We start from the raw sequence: 21,667 nt of genomic DNA, 5'->3' as shown, positions 1-21,667 counted from the left end.
TTTCAAGGTGAATGTCTGTAACCAATCACCAGTGGGCGAAGCTGCAAGGCAGAGGGGCCCAAACAGCCACAGGTTCACTGCATGTCACTTTTTTTTTGGTCATTTCATTAATCATGGATTTTTTAGGGAAATTGCGCCACTAAAGTACAATATGAGCAAAGTTGGATCTGGCTTTATTAGCTTATTTTGTGGCCATGTCCTGTAGAGGCAGCATGTGTCCAGATCTAGTTTTATGATCTTGATTTGCACTGTTTTAACACAAGTGTTTGTATTGTTATTACAGTATTATTCCAGCAGATTATTCCAGCAGAGGAGTCTGTGTTTTATAGCAGAGGTGGGCCACATTGCCTAAAACAACAAGCACCTTTGCTAAAGTCGTAAAAATTAATACATTTTACAAAATAAAATTTAAAGATTTAAGGGAAAAAAGCAGAGGTGCTGTTTCCCCACACTAAATGCCATATATTTACTGAGTTAGGCTTTTCTTTAGCGAATCAAATAATTAGCAGTAGGGGACCAGCGGCGTGTTCTTGCCCCTGGGCTCACAGCAAGTTAATCTTTCAATGATTATACGTTTTTTGCTTCCCATGCTAGCGGCATGGCTCTAAGGATGTTGGTTGGTCAGCTGGTCCACCACTGCTCCAGACTGAAATAGCCGAAGAACTACTGGATAGATTTCTGTGAAATTTTGTCCAGACATTTGTGGATGAACCCCAAAGACTTTGGTGATCCCCCTGGTGATCCTCCAGTGTCACCATGAGGTTGACATATGTGGTTTTGAGTGAAATGTTTCAACAACTACTACATGGATTGCCATGAAACTGAGCGCACACATACATGTCCCTCTCAGGATTAATTGCAGTAGGTTGAATGAATTTAGCTCTAAGTCTTGTTAAATGAATGCATTAATACCTAATTAGTATAAAGGTATTTGAGGTCGTGCTCTGTCACAAATTATTTAAAGGTCATGTCTTGTTTTGTCTTCAAATGCGTGAATGACACTGTGAACTGCAGAGGTCTTGAATATTCAGAATAATTCCCAAAGACGCCGTTCCCATTCTTACATGTGTTAACCTTGTATCCCTCCAACAGCTTGTCCCTCACGTTTTAACCCTCCTTCTGCTGTGTCCTCAGACTTTGTGGCCGTGCCGGTCAAGATTTTCGTCAACAAGACGGTGGAGCTGGCCACGCGGGAGTTCAAGTTTTATAACTGTGCTGCCACAGTGAGGAAATCTGAAAACACACCGTGAGTCAGACTCTTAATCTATCAGTTCTGCTCTGTCACTCACTGAAAATACACAGTGACACTGAACACAGCATCAACTGACAACCTTGATGTAAATGTATCACCGCGCATGAACAGATGAGAGATCAAGGCTCTGTTTGTAAATTGTGATGCATGGTAGTTTTGAATGCACCTCTTGCATTTTCTCTCCGCCGTTTATTACCAAGCCGAGGAAATTGCCTCAGTTTCCTATTCATTAATCAAAAAATGAAAGTCAATCTCGCCGTTTTTCCCCCTCCTTATTTTTTTCTTCATTTCTTTCATGCCAAGGAATGTGTGATGAACGAGCTTTGCTTATGTGAAGTTGCAGAGATCCATTTCGTTGTCAGCAACATGGATTTTTGTGCCGGATGCTCTTTGATGAGTTTGCATGTTTTTAGATTTTGTTTGTGTGTGCTTTTTTTTTTATGTGTGTGTGTGTGTGTGTGTGTGTGTGTGTGTGTGCTCCTGCCTAATTATGTGTGTGAAAGTATTTTCTTGCCTTTTGCGTTTATCTGTCTGTATTCCTGTGCGTGTTTCCAGGTGCATGTCATGTGTGGCCAGTTCGTGGGGTTGCCAGTGGAATACGCGCGACCACACCTGCAGCGACATGGACGACAGCGTGACGGGCTCCAACATCATCCGGCACCGTCAGGTTTGTATTCTCAAGGGTCACCACAACAGTGGCACGCCGAGGGGTTTTATCTCTGACATTATGCCTTTGATAAAGTGTAGCAGAAGTTTAAAGAGACACGTGAAATCACCACGTGTGACACAGCGCCCGAGTAATCCGAATTCGTCCTGAAAATTAATAAAGAAAAAACTCAAATCCCGATATCAGCCTGGCACCATCTTGCATGACAAATAATGTTGGGTGGAGGATATCAATTTACAAGTCAGCAGATGGTTCAGAGATACACTTATCTGTCGCCGCAGATGAGGGTGTCCGTTAAGTGGTTGGCATATTTAAAATGTAAATGATTTAAAGTGGGAGTATCCGATTTGTTTTGATGCCTTCTCAGGGAGCCAAGTGTCCTCAGTTTGAGAATCCAGATCCTGTGCTGATCCCTGTGGGCTACAAGACTCACATCAGCTTCGAGGGGATCAATTTGGACCTCTACCAGGTAAAGTGGCACAGACAGAATTTAAAGTGCTTCTGCAAAACCAGGCAGCTCTTTTAAACACTTGTTGAGTTCGGTGTTAGGACCACAGTGAACCAGATTTGTCACAGTTTTTAACCGGTACATAAATTAATTCTCCCGTCTCATAGAAAAACTGCTCACAGGCCGACAGAAAGTGACTCTTCAGATGCAAAAAGGATCATTTTATTACATGTGTGATAGGCAATGAAAAAGTAGAGATCTGGTTATGGGGCCACCATCATATAGAGTGTCTAATGGTCATTAATAGACTATCAGACGAACAGCAAGAGCCAATCAGAAGGAAGGAGGTAAGAGGCAGAAGGTGTGGTCACATGAATGAATACACAGATAATACATGTATGTGTACACCCATATGTGTATGTGTATATGCATACAACATTTAACTATATGCAGACGTGTGTTCATACAACAAAAGCTAAAAGCAACATTCGGACAGGCTGGCATCAATTAATCAACAAATTGATAACAGCAAGCCGTTAAGGACAGCTCCTCATTAAGATCTTCCGAGTGCCGTGTTCTTGTATGGAAAATCAATTTACGGTACATTCTGATCACCACCTGTGCGTGCGTTTTGTGATTCCTTGAATTTCTCACAATGAAAGCACTGACACTTTAAAATGTCTTGCGTCTTCTTAGAATTTCTGTAAATGACACTTTTGTGTTGTAAAACAAGTGTTCTCACAGGTCTGCTTGTTTTATATGTTAAAGCCCTCATGGGCATGAGAGAAGGTAAATTATGCCAACAGATGTGCAGCTAAAGCGGTCCCTGATGCTGCATGTTTTGCTTGTGCTGTGACTTGCGAATGTACTTGTTTTCTTACATGCTGAACAGTTGCGAGAACAAAGAAAGAAGCAAGCCATCCCGTCCAAACTTCTCGGGGTGAGAACAGAGGCGCTGGAAGAGTCTGCAGTACAAGATAGTCTTTCATATCTCTTGCTCTATTGTGAGGGGGGGAAGAGTATTCAGCAAGTACATAAATGAACACACAGTGTTTCTTGTTTTTATTTGTCCGGCTGTCCAGGGTCGTGTTTTCACCATCGGCACTGAGCTGATGAAAAACGCGGAGGAAGAGGTCAATTATGAGGGCGGGCCGTTTTACACCTTCAGCGGCTTTAATGTGAGTACGGCCTCAACTGTGTCTCTGCCTTCACACTGTACTGCTGATTTTCTTCCTTTACTAAGTTTGTTCAGAAGGCTTCTGGACGATTTTCCCTCCACTCAACACATATCCTTCAACTGAGGCTGATTATTATCAAGGTGCATTATAGAACAACCCTGGAACTAAGTGCTGTATATTGTAGAGTGCCACTTGAATTCAAAATGTTCAATACTGATTGAGTCTGAATGCTAACTTCCTGTCTATGTGCAGACTTCATGTTCCTTATAAATCAAACCACCCTCTTTGTGGTTTGCACAGCCCCTTTGATGTTCTCTAGCTCCCTCTAATGGACAGACTCTCCTCACCGGAGTTATTTTAGCTCTTTCTCCACATTGTGAATTCTGTAATTGGGAAACTCAAGCAGTACCTGGCCCCCAGCTATGTTCTTTTCTAACATTGATTTCTTCAGCTGAAAATCTGCCAGACTGGGTCCTTCCTTTTTCCCCCCTCTCTTGGCATGGGGGAGCGGCAGCCCACACTGTTTGCCGAGAAGAGCTTAAGTGCCATTAATCACTGGATTCTGAATTAATAATTCATTTTCTTCCAATTTCTTAGTTTTCTTACGATAAGTCACCGGAGACCAATGTTCTCTTCTACGTGAAGGACAAGGAGTCAGGCAAGAAGATGGACAGCACGCTGAACGGTACACTGTTTTACATTGTCCTTGTCGTGCAAATTAAAATTAAAATCACCATTTATTCACACACATACTGTATATGCTGACATTATATACAAGGGTGCAGGTTTGCTTTCAAAAGTGCGGGGGCACAGTGAACTAAAGAATAACAAAGTATGCATGTGCTTTTCCAAATGCTTTAATAATGGTATTATAACAAAAAGTAGAACTGCTGCACTAACCCCAGTCAGAATCATGTTTACTTGAGACCAGATACTTTATGATAAAGTTTTGCATCTGTGCTACAAAGAGCATTCTGTGTCACTGCCTTATCTTTTATTGATTCTAGCATCTTTTTTACAAAAATACTGCCTGTATATAAAACCAGGCCACGGATTAAATCGTAACATGCAGAGAAAGAAAAAGTGCTTTTTCAGCCTGGTAATGTCTGCAGTCTTCCTCACAGGCAGCTCGCAGTTCTAACTACCTTTACCAATAATTTAGGACTGTATGTAGCAGCCTGTGAGGCAAACCCAGGGCACATTAAACAGTATTGCAGCAATTTAGCATTGCACTTTTAGTGTGAGTGTAGAGTGTCGTCCTCACACTGGAGTATTTAAAAAAAACAAAACAAAAGGGATCAAAATGCAGTAGAACCAGAGGTGTCGTCTTTGTTATCCACACATTCATTCAATGCACGGTGCCTACATTACCCACAATACCCACATGATCACCACTATAGCTAAGTCGGCGATTTGGCCGCGTTATGCTAGTAGCAGCTAATGTAGCCTGCAGAGAGGAGGAGCAGGCTGCAGGGGTCTGGTCAGCTCACGTCTTTCTAACTACACACTTGCTTTTTCAAACTTGTAGTCTTCAGATCCAATGCCGCCAACGACTCTGCCTCGAGTGACATCACTTGAGGCCATTTATCAGACTTGGCGCAGCTCGCTCTGATGCCATAAAAGGCTTTATACAAGTTTTTTTCACATATGCTGTAGTACTCCCCGAAACCTGTAAACAGACTTTGATGTGTGAAATCAGTGGACTTGCACTTTAAGCTTTGTGCTCTGAGGGCGCACAGTGATAATTAAGGATGAATCAGACGAGCAAATCAACATTTCTAAAAACTCTCCTGTCTCATCACGTTCATGGTGGTTGAACAGTAAGAGAATAACGAGCAGAGAGGTGTTAGCGAGGACACCGAACTGAGGCTACAGAAGCAAGGCCTTTTTTAACTTGCAGAATGTGAATGTTATGCACAGCGTGATTTTTGGTTTTTCCTCTCTGCAGTCACCCTGTACAACTGCTCCATGGGGAGGGAGGACTGCAGTCTCTGCAAGAACGCCGACCCAAAGTACCGGTGTGTGTGGTGCGCCAAGCAGAAGGCATGCGTGTACGAGAAGCTGTGCAATCCCGACCAACAGGGCTCCGAGGATCCTTACAACGTCGAGTGCCCCGACCCCCAGATCACTAACGTGAGTAGTTCCAATGCTGTTGTCTGGTTGCATTGAACTTTGAACTGGAAAGGTGTACTAAAGGCTTGTGATTAGCAGTGGGAAGGCAATGACTTCGCTGATTGGATTATTGATTGGAGCGCTTTGCTGGCTGTGTTTTTTTTTCTTCTTCTCCTCTTTCTGTCGACGGAGGAGTTGAAAGTCTGCTTCTCCTTGAGGGCACGCCGAGCTGATCTGCAGCACATCTAGATTGAATCAATTATTTCTTTGCTCACTTAATTGTCAGTGCCTCTTTGTCATTGACAAAAATCCATCAGTAACTGTATTGATGTCAGTCGACAGAGGTTATGACCATACGTGCTACGGCCTGACCGATACATCGGCCAATACAGAAAATCACGCTGTGTGTGTGTAGGTGAGATTTATGGCCATATTTTCAGGGGTATTATCTGTTATGTGCTTGGGTCAGTCTTTCCACTGCTTTGGTCCAGTTATCAGTGGAATACCATGTAACTTTGTACAGACATTGATGGTCCCCAGAGGATCAATTTTACAGACTTAAGTGATCCTCTGTCTTTTCCTCTAGCGCCACCATGAGGTTGACATTTCTAGTTTTTATTGATATGTCTTCACAACTACTGGATATAATTGGTACAAATTTCAGTGTAGACATTCATGTCTCCATCTGGATGAAATCTAATAACTTCCGGGGCATAATTTTGTCCAGTGCATTGGTTTATGATGCTGATTAGCAAATGTTAGCATGCTACACCTAGCACATTTACCACCTGTTAGCACTGCGATTGTGAGTATGTTGCTCTGCTGGTGTTAGCATTTAGTTCAAAGGGCTGCTGTGCATAAATACAGCCTCACAGAACAGCTCTGTCTAGCTTTATATTTATTTTGTACTTGATTTCAACTTTAATAATGTGTCTTTATTTGCAGTTATTTAAAATTATTTCGATTTCTTGTATATTTACTTGTCAAAATGTACTGTTCTTGTATCTTACATTTACTGTTACTCTCATCTTTAATATTAAAAAATATCGTGAAGTTTCTTTTGTATCAACATCAAAAATCCAGCACTGGTTGGCATCTTAATACGCCCACATACATGCAAACATGACTCCTACAGTCTGGATGCAATTCTCAGCCATGGCTTTTAATATTAAACATTTTAACTCCTACAACTAATCTGTTTAAATCCACTTCAAATCTTACCTTCCCCTCCCCCAACACTCTTTCTCCCCATCCAGATCATCCCTCTTTTCGGTCCCCTGCTGGGAAGAATCTCCATCACCATCCGGGGCTCCAACCTTGGCATCCACAAGGAAGACATTAAAAGCATCACTGTGGTCGGGGAGCCCTGCAACCATCAGAAGGAGAAGTACTCTGTCTCCACAAGGTAATACTCACACACCTTGATGCATTCATGCAAATATATGAGCGGCCGCACACACACCCCTTTCTGCTGTTGGTCGAACTGTGTTTGAGCAGGTTTACTCTTTCTGTAAACTTTGGGATGCGTTATCAGTTAAGGAGTGCTTCGCCTTTCCTCGGGGTGACCGGGGTGTATAATTTATTTAGCTCATTATGCCTCTGTATTGATCTGAAAGTCTCCAGACGCAGGTTGATTCAGAAACAGAATCACTCTTTTAAAAGGTGAATGCCAGTGGTGGAAGAAGCACTCTGACCCCTTTCTGAGTAAAAGTATGAATACAGCAATGTAAAAAGTACTCTGTTACTAATAAACATCATGCAATCAGAATAATATTATCATACAAGTGTACTCAAAATATCAACAATAACAGTGCTAGTTCTGCAGAAAATGGCCCCTGTGATATATTATTAGGTTGTTAAACATGAATGTGTGACTTGAATTTTGCTGTTGGAGCTGGTTGAGGTTGAGTTTGAACTACTTTATGCACAGTTGGGGGTTGTGGGATGATTTATGGTGTAGGAAAGTTCTGCTGCACAAATTCGTATTGATTGTTTTGGACTTTTCTCTAATCTTTGCTCTCTGGGAAATATTAGACCCTTCTACCTCTTTTGGCCCAAAATGGTTATTTAAAGAAAACTATCTGAGAAGTTTGGAAGAGAAATTTCTCACAGACATTACACAATCTTAAACATGACAAGAGACCCAGACATTAAAGTAGCAGCTCTTAAGTGAAGAGTCACAAGCCAAAAACAATAAGATTATTGCATGTTTTAATGTAAAATATTAATCTGAAAAATAACTGCAGTTGTCAGCTAAATGCACTGGAGTAAAAAGTCCAGTATTTCCTTCCTTCCTATGAATTCTATTAGAGTATCAGAAAATGGAAATACTCCAGTACAATTACATTCTTTCCACCACTATTGAATGCCTGTCTTTAAATACTCTGTGGCGACACGCGACTAGAGCAGCCTGAATTCGTTGAGCTATGAGTTCGTCAAAGTACTGTAAATATGCCACACTGATCTGACACCATTACACGTTTGACTCAGGTTTTTGATGGTCTTATTACTGCTGCAGACTCTCTGGTCCTCCTCATCCCGTAGGTGTTTTAATGAGCTGAGCTTTGCAAAAAGAAAAACAGCAACAAAAACACTGGAATAAATTTAGCCTTGCAAATGCACTTCAGTCACAGCTGTTTTTAAAAAATCTTCACTTCATACAAATGGTCTTTAAAAGAGAAACCGTCCATATTGTTGCCCCGCAGCTACACGCCAGAACTGTTGACACCTGGCAGCATCGATCCACGTTTATGACAAATTCTTGCCCCGCCATCTGCACGATGAGGCATAACACTGGATTTATGAGACCAGATGGAATGTGTTTCACCCTTAAATCTTCCACTTTTTGGTGCTAACGCGCCTGCTGTGGTCTTCATCTTCTTGTTAGTTGCCCTTCATGGTCCTACTGCATGCCGTAGCTCACATGCTTTAAGTTTTGACAGGTTTTCCATTGTCTCATTCCATTCCTCACTGTTGTTGCTGTTAATTGGCTGCTCATGGCACACATGTTAGCGTGGATGAGGCGTGCCATTTTATGCTGACCTCTTTCATCAGCAACACATTTTCCCAGAGGACTGCAGCAGACTTGGACGTGTTTGGTTTAACACGTGACTCCAAGCAAACTCCAGACAGTGCAATGTGTGGAAAGTCCCTGAGGGTTCGATTTCTGAGATGCTGTAAGCCGCCAATTTGGCGTTAGAAATCATGCTACGTTTCTAGCTGCTTAGTCAACAACATTATTTAAACATCGGATGAAGCTGTTCAGCATGTGCGGCCACTTCAAAACGTGAATAAAAACCATTTGAGTTCTGTTTTTTTTTTAGTTAAACTTCCTTTTTTTAATGTTTTTTTAATTACTTCAGTCATTTTCACAACTTTCTCCAGTTTACCAAAACAAGACACAGAACTCATTTGTCTGCCAATATCTGTAATAATCAGAACTGGCTCATTTGAATGCATGCATTTGGACAAAGATTGCTTGCTGTTTGTTTTCAGCGCCGCAGCTCCGGGCTTGAAGTCAAAGTTGCACAGACAGGGGTTTTGATTTGCAGGAAGTTGTTTGAGTTCAGAAACGTGGATCCAATTTTGCTTGCACAAACGTGGTGAAGCTGATCATTAATCTGGAATACACGTCTTAAATAGAGTTGAAATAATGAGTCCATTGATTGCTTAGTCGATAATGTCGAAAATAATGTTTTTGCTGAAAAATGAATTGTTTGTGTCATTTTCCAAGTAAAAATGTCGAATGTCATTTTGATCCTGCTTTTCTTTGCCTTATGTGATAGTTGGTCTGTTGATCTGGCAATATGAGCAACTTGAAGACCTCACCTTGATTTGGCATTTAATAGAAAAGAAAGTTAGTCTTGTTAGTCTGTTAGTCTTACATATTTTCTCTGTACAGTGTCGTGTGTGAGATCGGCCCTATTGACCCTACAACCCAGCACTGGGGCCAGGTGGAGGTGGAGGTGAAGGGGGGGAAAAGAGGGACCTCCTCCATGTACTTCACCTACAGGGTAAATACTCTCCCTTACACACACACACACACACACACACACACACACACACACACACACACACACACACACACACACACACACACACACACACACACACCCACTCTCTTTCTTTCTCGTCAGCTGTACTTTCAGTATGGAGGCGTGTGACTTCCAACCCAGAACATAACCACATTCAAAAGCTTTCAGCTAATTTTGTTGTTTTATGGTCTCTATTATGTTTCCATTTCCTAACTGCAGACAGTCCCTTATCAGAACATACCAAGGGCATGTCTTCTAAGTGGATTGTACAAATGCAACAGCCTAATGTTTTGGTAAATGAAGTGCTTAGATGCTGTCATATTACAATGGTAATGCACTGCACGATAAGCCAGAATGTGCATGCATTCCTCTTTAACCAGATGCTGTGCAGTTTGCCCCCTTTTCTCTCTAATGCTTTAACAGGCTACAGCGTAGCTATTTAACTGGCTTTTCATATCTCTGGCTCCGCTAAAGCTTCCCCACAGGGGAGTGCTCCGCCTAACTGTTTGCTCAGCAAATTGAGGCAGATGTGGAGCTTGTGTGAGTGTGAATGTTTCTGATAGGGGGTGGGGGATCAAGGAGTGTGAGAGGAAATGTGTGTGTCTGTGACATAGCACTGTATCTGTGTTGTTCTTGCTTGTGTGAGCGAGTGTTAGCCTCTAGGTTGGCGCTTCTGTGTGCATGAAAATCCTTGCAGGGGGAACACGACTATGTATTCATACTGTATCTTGCGACCCCCAACCCCGCCCCCGTCCCTCACTAGGACCCAATTCCCGAGGGGGTGAAGCCCTCCAGAGGTCCTAAAGCTGGGGGCACCCTCATTACTATTTCTGGACAGTTTCTGGACACTGGCAGTAAGGATGATGTCCAGGTTTCCATCGGAGGGGCGGACTGCACTGTGTAAGAATTTCTTTTCTCAATAATTGTCATTCATGCCGAAGCCCAATTCTGTTTCAATTCAGTCTCTTCCGTTGATAAGTACTACTTGTTATTCAGACATTGTATTCTATGCTAATTCTACAGTATGCACACTTTGAAGCCCATAAATTGATTTTTTTTTTTTTACATTCCTGGCCGAAAATGGAATTGACCTTAACTTTGGTGTCATAAGCGGGATTTTTTTTTTCTCTTACCATTTGCCTTCATTGTTGTGACCGTGAGTGTTCTGTCAAAACCAGCTCATGGTGACATTTTAGGCAGAGGTAACTGAAAAATAACAAGGTACGGGAACAGCAAAGCCAGGATTTAACAAGCTGTCAGGCTGCTGCCATGTTGGCTTCCTCTGCACGGTGACCTTGCGCGACCCCCACTCCTTCCAGTCAGCCGGTGTCGAGTTATGTCCTTGTCTTGGCAGGGAGCGCTTCGGAGCAGAGATCACGTGCAGGACAGGAGAATACCGAGCAGATAAGGTGCCCTCCGACCCTCTCACCGTCACAGTGAAGTATGGAAAGAGTACCACAACAACCATCCCAAGTGCCTTCCAGTTTTTGGAAAATCCCACCGTGCTGGACCACCACCCCAAAGGAAGCTTTGTCTGGTCAGTATAAAGTAGCAGCACAGGAGCCTTTTACCCTGAATTTTACCTGCTAACTTTTATGGGTGTTTTTGTCCATTCTGAGAGATATTTTGAAGTTTGCCACATTTATTTTGAAGGGGCTGCTTTCTGTTTGTACTTCCAGATGGAATTGAGGTAATTTAAATGATTTCTGACAGATTCCAGTTGAGACTTTTGGCTCTGAGGATAGCTACATCTGTCGGCCCACCAATTTGATTCTGACTGAAATTTTTCAACAGTTATTGGATATTACCTGGTGATGAATCCTAATAACTACGGCTATCCTTTGACTTTTCCTGTTGTTCCACCTTATTTGTGGTTTTGAGTTAAACATCTCAATGACTATTTAATAAATGCATTTCCCCCTTAGGTTGAATTTATAACTATGATCACCTGAATATTCGCCATCCTCAGATCAATATTTCACTACTTTATGACAAAATACCTGCAAACTGATGACATTCCCATCGACCCCAGCTGTGCTTTGCGTTTACTGTTACCAAGCAAGACTTAGCATGTTAACGTGCTAAATTACAATATGATTGTGAACATGCATTCCACCTGCTCAACATCTGCATGTTAGCATGCTGACATTAACATTTAGCCCAAAGCACCACTGGCATGGCTGCACAGTAGACTGTCAATCTTGTCTGGAAAGCTGCCAAACATACGGCGAGGAAAATATTGATTGCGTCAAATAGTCATCACGATAGACAAAAACAGGAAGATCCAGGTCAACTGACATGTTCCATAAAATAGCTCACCCTGTGGTTCTTAAAGTAGAGACGCAAAAAAGAAAACGCAAATACTGATGACAAGGTTGAATAGAATACTACTGTTGTGGAAAATTGAACACTAAGAAAGGCACCTGCCTCGTTCTCTGCCCTGCAAGCTACTATCTGTCTGAAGCCTTGGCAGAGGTTATTAATGCCAAGAACCTTTTTGCTTTTTAAAAGTATCATTTGTCCTTCAAGAGTTGCTGAGTGTGCCTGTGTATGTGTGCAGAATATTTTCCATACTTCGCTCTGATTGGCTGAAGGGGATACAAATGCTAGTCTTTGATGTTGTACCAAACGGCTTGATGATGGCTGAAAATGGATGCATTAGACGGTTACCTTGCTTTTTCTGTGCAATTGAAAGCACTAGGGTGTGTGTGATTAGGCACGCAGGCTGGAACAACAGACAACAGATAGGCTGCTCGCAGGCTAAACTAATTTGTTTTCATCTCCAGTGAAAATTACCCCAGGTGCAATGTAAGAACTGTGTCTGTCTTCCCGTAACTCTCCCTATGAGCTTGTCTTTGTCTGGCTGGAGATATCTACACTCATATCTGTGTTTTACTGTGCTGTTGTGCTGTGTGTGTGTGTTTTTAGTGGAGGGAGGAACATTGTGGTGACTGGCTCCGGCTTTGACCTTATCCAGACTGCTGTCATGAAGGTCCACGGAGACAACACGACAGCTTTTGAGGTGTGTGTGCCTTTATTTATCAGCATCTTGCCCTCCATCTTTCCATCAGCCTGTTGATTATCCGCCTCGCTTCTTTGCTCCCTTCCCTCTTTCTCTTAATGGCCTCTTTCCTACGACTCTTTGTCTCTTTGAATTTCTACTTTTCCATCTGTTTGTCCCTCGCTGTAGCAGCACTGTCCATCGATCTCCCGACATCTCATTCATTCAAACTCTGTGAAGCATGCGCACCAGCAAACACTCACATCTCCACTCCTGCCTGCTTCCACTGATCAGTGAGATTCCATAAGCCAGCACTACTTCATCACACTTCTTTGGCCAAAAAATCCTTCAAACCTGTAGGATTACAGATAGCAGCACCACTGTTTCACCCTCACCAAAATATAACTGTGTTCCTCGTCCAGCTTAATCAAGTAGAATTGACTCTGCCAGGGAACTTGAAGGAGCAGCACACAGCCTGCCGGCGCCTGCCCTCCAGTGTACTGGCCAGTGTTAAGCAGTAGCAATTTTGTTCATTTCATTTAAAGGGCTAGATTTAATACTGGCATTAAGGTTGCAGAAGATTATGTGCCTACGCTGCTCTTCACCACTTTACTCCTGGCCAAGTCCCTGGTCCCTGCTACCAAGGGACAGGAGCGATTTGAAGACCTGCCGCAAACTAGTAGTGGATAAAAGTGTTATCTCAAAGGCCTTGGCTGGTCAACTTCATAAGCCTCTCTAGGTTTAAGTCTATCTACTGAACTTGACCCAAATATTTGGAGTCATTATAGTTGCTGGCTTGTGGTGAAAAGATGTTGATTAGATTTTTGGGTCAGGTTAGCGGCTTAAAGCAATTATGTTTTCTTTTTTTTTTGCAGTAAAATCCATCCAGCTCTTGTTTATAATTGTGAACAGAGACTTCTGCAGGCAGTTGCATTTGTTTTTTTTAACTATTAAAACTAAAAGCCTTGTTTTGGTGTAGATTTACACATTGCTAAATTAAGTATAAATCACTAAATTATTTGGCTGGGGGGAGTAACATTGGTGAGTAACATTAAAAAAAAATAACACATATATACCTGCATTTGCAAAGGATTGTCAGTTAGTTTTAATATGTTGCTGTTGTTTTAATAAGTGATGTTAGAATATTTAATGCTACAACAGATGCTTTAATTTCTGCAAATAATTCATTTTAACCATGATAGCATGGTGGCCCTATGGATGACACTGTCACTGTTGGTCTACAATTTAGGTCCAGCCTGAAATATGTCAATAACTATGGAAATTTATGGTGTCCGGGTGGTGGATCCCAATAATTCTGACCCCATGACTTTTCCTCTTGCACCACCACGAGGTTCAGATTCATCATCCTCTGACGTTTTATCTGGTGTCACCATCGGTAAAACAAACAAAAACTTTAATACTGTGGTTCATGACCAAATCACCTATCCTCAGCTGTGTTATTATTAGCATGATAACACGCTAATACATGATAGTGAACATGTTAAACATTATAACTGCTAAATTTTGTGCATAGAGCAGGTTAGCATACTGACATTAGCATTTAGCCAAATGACTACCCCTAATTAGGCCTACAGCCTCACACAACCACAAGCATAGCTGTAGACTTTCAATCTTCTTTGAATATCTTAGGGCAGGATTTCCTTCATGACACTGTAACGTAGACAGTAGAAAGCTGACAGGAAGTTGGATGAGGGAGAGGATGACATGCAACAAAGCTCCATGGCCATCAACTGAACTGGGGACAATGCCACCACATTTTTGGTCCCTTGGCACATCAGGACATCCAATTACTAAGCTTTTTAATAGCTAAGCCATTCTTTAGAGTTTTAATGTCACAACGCAATTTAGTAGCTAAATCACTAGCAGTTCCTGAGAACCTAAGAACGACCTAACGCACAAAGTTAGTGATGGATTTATGAAAAAGGTGGTGCAGCCCAGCCCACTGTGCATTATCCATCTTTCAATTGAGGATGCACATTAGTGTTCATACTCATATAATTTAGACAGCACTGAAGTCCACAGAGCTGTGACAAGAAACATTTACACATGTGCACCATATAATTATTATTATTATTACCGTATATAAATTATTATATAATTTGCTCTTTGGGGGGGGGGGGGCATATTTTCTTTTTGGCAAATTAGTGAGATAGATGAGAAAATTGATATCACTCTTGTGTCTGTCTGTCTGCTAATAAGGCTACAGCTAGCAGCTGGTTAGCTTAGCTTGCACAAAAAAACAAAACTTTGCTTTTTAACGGAGGGTTACAAGCCAGGCCATTTCTTGACCAGCTTCAGGGCTTTACATTGCTTTTTTTGTACAGATTAAACAAAGATGCCAATAGTAAAGGCTAGCTGTTTCCCGGTTTCCAGTCTTAATGCTAAGCTAACCGGCTGTTGCTTCATATTTAACAGACATCAGAGTGGACTGAATCCTCTCGAGCGTTTCCCAAAATGTTGAACTATTCCTTTTAACAAAGAAGAAAGTGCGGGTCAGAAGAGACGGCAGTTCACAGAGCTCCTGTAGGTTCACAGTTTAAAGTCGTTTAATAGGACTAATTCACTTTTGAGCTAAATGAAAAAAGATATTCAACTCATATAACCGGTCTCAAATTTTATAGTAACTCTGCGTGACTTTGTCAAAGCATTATCTGATGTAGCCTACGCCTGTTGCTGTGTCCTTTTGAAAAACTTAAACGGCGCGTAGGACTGTTGGGCTTTGCTGTCACACACAGTATTGTCAGCCCGGTATCGAAACAATCAGAGAGTGACAGAAATATCACCATCCGGTCCAGTTAATCAAAAGCAAATAAACAAAGCCAGAGGAGGAATGACTCAGTGTGAGTTGTGATTCATCAGAGGCTGCTATTCTACGATGGCAGATTGGGATTTTAATAGAATGACTGAAAGGAGACACATAATTTTACCTTTCCCATTGTGCCAAACCAGGCTTTTTTCTCCCACCAGCCCGACCACAAAACACTCACAAACAGCAATTGACCAACTTTTTTAAAAAAATAAGCCCTCAGCTCCCACTTTTTGCTTCTCTCGATACTTTCTCTGCTAAACTTTCTCTGCACATTCTCCTCCATGTCTTGTTTCGCTTGCTTTATGTGTGCTACAATACATACAACTCTGTATTATTTATGTCCAGCTCTGACATTTCACTCTTCCTCCCATTCATGCAGAACGCCCACGAGAAAAACGACACAGTCATCCAGTTTCGGTCTCCAACGGTGAACAACTCCCTGAACCAGCACTTCAGAACGTACATCCAGCTGGACAACTGGGTGAAGGAGCTGAAGCCCTTCGATTACCACCCTGACCCCGTCTTCAACGAGCTGATCAAGAAGGTCATCACCGAGGCCAGCATCATCATCGTCACTGTGAGTACAGGCTGCTCGGGTCCCTTTAATGCTGCAGCACTGCGTTTCTGAGATGTCGGCCTCTTTGGGTGAAGGAATTAAGACAAATTGCTGGACAAAAATGAAAAAGATGTTGAACTCTTTAGCAGCTTATATAATAGTTGGGTTTCATTCCACATAAAAAAATGCAAATAGCTGCACATAAAGGTGAGGTAAAACTGAGGGGTCACAAGATAATTGTGACTTTTTACTTTTTTCTTCCCTGCAATTTAGCTTTTTTAGGGAATTACTGGATAATTCTATGTGTTCAGGACTCAGAAAAGTCTTCAAATAAAGCAATCTGGGAATGAAGACGCTAATTTTGGATTGAACACATACACTTGCTTTGGTGTAAGTGGTCGTAAGCCAAAATAAAAACCTTAACAATGCACTGAAATATAAATTGAAATAGACATTACTGGTGTTGTGTAGAGGGAAGTCCTGTCTTGCTAACAACTCAGAAGTTTATAAACCAGATTCAGCACGTTAAAATTTCTAAATTGGACCTTTTTAAATATGTTATAAGACAAAAAAATAGAATAAAATGTTTAATTAATTTACAGGGAAAGGAAAAAACTAAAAACTAAAAACTTCTTTCACCAAATGACTGGAGTTAAAGGTTTATATTCCTTTTTACACCCTAATTTTATTGTCTAATTGTTTTGGTCTAGTTCAGTAGATGATTTATATTATTTACTATTATCTACTGTAAGAAGTTATACATATATATTTTTTGTTTTACTCTAAGGTTGCGACTAACCCTTATTTCATTGTTTGTGATTATTTTTTTGATTAGTTATGTAATACCTCAGCCCATCACAATTTACTAAAGACGACTCAAACTTCACAAGATATTCAGTTTACTATCACATTAGACAAACGACTAATCAATTCATGGTCTTCTTGATTCAGCTGTAGAGTTGTCCTCCAGCTTGTTCAATCTTTTGTCAGTTTTGAGGTTCCACAGCGCTCCATTTTTAAACTTTCTTTTGACAACACGCACTTTGGGTAAATTAGCCTGGAAAGACATCTGCAAGAAAAGGTCTGGGGCCTTTTCAATTTCCTTTTCAAACGCTGGTTTACTTAAGCTAATTTCACCTTTCTTCTATTCCAGACAGCATTACAATGATTGAAAGCATGTCTGTGGATGCAGGGCTGTGCTGTAGAAGTAGATGAAAGTGTATATTGCAATGCCAGGACTGTAGGATTGTCTGGAGCTGTGCCTACAGTGTCTTAAGTGAGAAAGTACTTAGAATTTTGCTTACAGTGAACATAATCTTAATCTTTCTAATTACTTCTGGCACTCATATATAGTGGAACAGCGAAGAGCTGTTCTAAACTTTCCATCCATTACTAATGAAAATGCATACAATAATGTTTTTAGCACCCATCATAAGATGCGTCTAGTTGATGGTGTGTAAATGCAGTAATTAATTTCCCTCTGATGTATTCAGTCACGACGCTCTGAGCAGCACACTCGATCTTCCCCTGCAGGGTCGCGGATTCTCCAAAGCGATGACGGCCAAAGAAGCTCAAGCCTTTGTGGGCGACGTCCCCTGTTTGGTCAACACGCTTCAGGATGACAAGCTGTTTCTGGACCCACCTTCCACGCCGCCCCGCGCCCGCTCCAGACGGCACCGCAGGGACACCCGGCCTGAGCTGCTGGACTTAACGGTCAGATCAGACAAAGACAGGCTGACTCTCAGTGGTGGTGGAAGTACTCAGATCATGTACCACAATTTAGAAATACTCCATTACAAGTCATAGAAAATGTTAGTATAGTTAATTACTTAGTATTTAAGAAAAATGATCCCTGTGAATGTCATATTACTATCTATGACATCATTATTACTCATGCATTAATGTGTAAGCAGCATTTTACTATTGTATCTGGTTGAGGTGAAGTTAACTTTTTTATTCATTAACTGGTAACTGGTACATAAAGCTGTCAGATAAATCTATAAAGTGGCATGAAAAGTACCTCAAATCTGCACTCAAGTGCAGTAGTTGAGTACCGTGAACACGCTTATTTATTTCATTTCACCACTGCAGACACATACATAGACCTGCTGATAAGAGCATGCATGCATCATGAATCTTTCCTGTACATCTCTATGCATGTCCTGTGCTCATCATGAGATCCCATTTTTTTCACTGGTTGAACAGTTTTCATGTAGCTACAGGCCCTCATAATTACATTTAATTATAAGGGCCTTATAATTAATACTGTAACCTCTCCTCTGGGTAATTCCTCTAAGTGAGCTATTGTTTAATTTCTGCGGCTGTGTGATGCATAAAGAAATGACACCACCAGACTGTCAGTGGTACAGAATACCTACATAAGAAGAAGCTTGATCATAAAGTATTAAAGTCAATACATTTATGCATTTGCTCAGTTAATATGGGCCCACCAACTTGCACATAACCCCAGCACTTTAAAAATACTGCAAGGTCCCGCAGCTGCTTTAACAGAACTGTGGCCAATTCTGTAGATTATCCTCCGTCCCCATTTCCTCTGCAGTGCTGCTGAATCTTTACCGTTTGACACCAACTTGAATAAATCCCTCTCTCAGATGTCGAGAGCTTGTGCTGATGATAACGTTCCCGCTCTTTGTTTATCCACAGATCAAGTTCGGGAAAGGGGAGTGGGTGGTCGGCTCGGTGCAATACGAGAAGAAGAATGATTTGTCGCTCTACATCATCATCCCTGCTGTCATTGTGCCCATGCTGCTCATCATCGCTATCTCGGTCTACTGCTACAGGTAAGCTAAGCTATTTTAGGTTAACGTCCCATTTACTGTAATAAAGGTAATGGAAAGTAAGTAATACAACTACTTCTAATTACATTTTTAGATTTGAGAAGCTGTTAAAATTTTGATTATCTGAACTTTTTGACCCTACAATTAAATCTCATAATACTCTATAATCATTGTGCAGTTCAGGCCTTTTTAACTGCCATTCTTTTACACAGTGTTTCTGGAGAATTACATTTTTCTTGCAGGAGGGACTTTTTCTGCAGGTTGTTAAGTTAACTGTCCAGTGGGTGGACTGTTAACTTAACAACCTGCAGTATTTTATGCCAGTGGTTCCTAACCTCAGCCTGTTTGGCTCTGTACCCCTTTAACCCTTGTGTTTTTGTGAAATTGGCTTAACTTCCTAATTTTGTGGCACAGACCCCACTGCTGTATGTGTACAAATAACACAAACTGCAAAATCCATTAATGTTTTCCTTCCTTTTTTTGTGACCTTATTAAAACCCATCATGTAGAAAACTATCGAAGTGCCAAAAACTGAGCGCCCACATTTGATGAAGGGGACATTACTTTTGTTTGGGGTCAGTTAGATGTCAGAGAGGTGCAACTTTGACCTTTAATCAACAATGAACTGCTGTGAAACTCAAATTCAAATGGGCTTATTCTGGGATTTGGGTGAGGTAGTGCTGCATAAAAAAAAGTACTGTCAACATCAGTCGCATATTGAGAGGCATGTTCATGTTTTACAGCTGCTGTTTTGCAGCTCAAAACAGAAGGACTGTGTCATTTTCTGCAGCGGGTTTCAAAAACATATCAGTTTGGAATAAAAAGTAGTATAACGCTGATGAAAACATGTCAAGTGTGTTTTTGGAGTGGTTAAAGTACCACACCCAGAAGATTATGGTTAAAACAAAGCAAAGTCACACAGAAAAGTAATTAAAAAAACAACATTGTGCAGCAGAAAAATTTTGCCTTTCTTTTTTTTTAATAATCTTGTGACCCCTCAGATTTATTTTGGGATGCTGTGTAAGGTCCCATTGTTGAGAACTGCTATTTTATGCAACGCAGCTCCCTTATTCACCTCGTAGTAAAGCACTGGTAGCTTTAGGTGCCAGTTTCTGAAGCTGTTTTGCGTTTTTTGTTTTATTATACATCCATGAATCTTGACTTTGGTATCAGTTCAAGGGTGGTACAGATCAGTTCCCAACTTTGATCCACAGCAGCAGAATCCCAACTAGCAGTAGCCAAATTAAAAAAATAATGAGCATGTGTATCATTAAAGACTTAAACTCACTGATGATGCTTTGTTACATAATGTTACCTCAGATCACTAAGGTTGTTGGTTCACCCAAGCCTTGTTGATTTTAGCTGCTGGAGGCCTTGCTTAATAGTCTAATAGCTTAATAGCCTGCTGCACTTGATAAATAAACATTGTAGTCTGCAGGGTTAGAGTTCTGTGTTAGTGTCGAGCTTTATGCTCAGGGGGAAAATAGTTTTAGTATTCTAATATAAAAGAAGCATTTTTTTTCCAGCACATGAACAAATGTTTTTCATTTCAAGCCAGCCTACTAATAACACTCTGTTATATTCCAATACTGAGAGGTAATTTTATGTATTTATACATAGTGAGTTTGTGTAATAACAAACTTTATGTTCTATTCACAGCACAGCATCATTTTCTGTTCATTATAGGTTGTCCTCCTCATTTCCGCTGTATGTAATTTAACAAACAGCAGCCCAAAACCTGCTTAATTTAGTTTAGTTTAATTTCAGGCGAAACACATCATCCGGGCTAATGGGCTGTTGTCCGAACAACAGATTGTACTTCCACATTTCTGTGTGCCCGCCTCCACAGACACAAAGACCATTGCAGTCGAATGGAGAGAGAGAGATGCCCAACTCAAACATGACATCATTGCATCAAATGTTCTCAGAAACATGTTTTAGTGTACTGTGTAGCTATAAAACAGGCTGCCATTGCTTGAAAACAGGCAAGCCAAGGCCAAGCACCACCCAACTCGCAGGACGTCACCTACCAGCTGGAGCGTCGTGTTCCGGTGCGACCCAGTGCTTTCTGGTTGTTGTTCTGGTTGAGCAGTATGGATCACCACAGCCCCTTTTCTCTGTTTTCTGTGGTCATGTAGCACCAGTGTCAAAAATATTTGTCTTTCCTCTGCACAGACAGCCAAGTTTCATGAAAAGATCATCTTTCCAGCAAAGAAATACCCTTTTAAACTTCTTCTGCTTAATATTTATAAAACACCTGAATCTGGAACAACAAACCCACAGTGGAGCGATGCCAGCGCTAATAGGATGTTTTTGTGAAACTCACCGCGGTTGAGTTATCGTCCAATTGCATGTAGCGTTTGAACAGCAATTAGACTTTCCTTTCATGACACGTGTGGTGTGTTTGTGGTGTCTGTTCAGGAGGAAGAGTCAGCAGGCGGAGAGGGAGTACGAGAAGGTGAAGCATCAGCTTGAGAATCTGGAGGAAAGCGTTCGCGACCGCTGCAAGAAAGAATTCACAGGTACCAGCAGGGCAGCAGCTGTGCTAAAGCTCAGCAATATCGCTAATGCACCACGAAGGATCCGAGTTTTTAAGAAGTTATAAAGTAATGAAGTGCTTCACTGCTCTTATTACATTTGTTTGATGTATTGTACTGCAGTGAATTAAATAAATTTTCCTGCTTAGCATCACGTTATCATCATTATGAGAAGCAGTTTTGCAGTAACAGTAATAGAAAACAATCTTTCACAGCTGAAATAATTTTCTCCCTTCTCTGCCTCTCGCAACATA

At 41.3% G+C, this 21,667-nt stretch overlaps 1 protein-coding gene across 2 annotated transcripts in view; it reads left to right on the top strand.

Moving 5' to 3' along the window:
- plxnb2b (plexin b2b) overlaps positions 1-21,667 on the top strand; it is a 121,855-nt gene that overhangs the window by 81,896 nt on the left and 18,292 nt on the right. For both annotated transcript variants that reach the window (XM_041938161.1, XM_041938162.1), the window contains exons 9-23: positions 1,135-1,246; positions 1,808-1,919; positions 2,287-2,388; positions 3,450-3,545; positions 4,143-4,230; positions 5,494-5,678; positions 6,914-7,062; positions 9,559-9,670; positions 10,455-10,591; positions 11,046-11,228; positions 12,620-12,713; positions 15,902-16,099; positions 17,612-17,791; positions 18,743-18,879; positions 21,298-21,398. In XM_041938161.1, the coding sequence (XP_041794095.1) occupies positions 1,135-1,246; positions 1,808-1,919; positions 2,287-2,388; positions 3,450-3,545; positions 4,143-4,230; positions 5,494-5,678; positions 6,914-7,062; positions 9,559-9,670; positions 10,455-10,591; positions 11,046-11,228; positions 12,620-12,713; positions 15,902-16,099; positions 17,612-17,791; positions 18,743-18,879; positions 21,298-21,398 (1,986 nt within the window). The remainder of the gene's footprint in view (positions 1-1,134; positions 1,247-1,807; positions 1,920-2,286; positions 2,389-3,449; positions 3,546-4,142; positions 4,231-5,493; positions 5,679-6,913; positions 7,063-9,558; positions 9,671-10,454; positions 10,592-11,045; positions 11,229-12,619; positions 12,714-15,901; positions 16,100-17,611; positions 17,792-18,742; positions 18,880-21,297; positions 21,399-21,667) is intronic.

The sequence above is a fragment of the Chelmon rostratus genome, chromosome 6, assembly GCF_017976325.1.
Source record: "Chelmon rostratus isolate fCheRos1 chromosome 6, fCheRos1.pri, whole genome shotgun sequence".
Classification (NCBI taxonomy): Eukaryota; Metazoa; Chordata; class Actinopteri; order Chaetodontiformes; family Chaetodontidae; genus Chelmon; species Chelmon rostratus.
The sequence above is the reverse complement of the archived record's forward strand: the minus strand, read 5'-3'. Positions and strand labels throughout refer to the sequence as shown.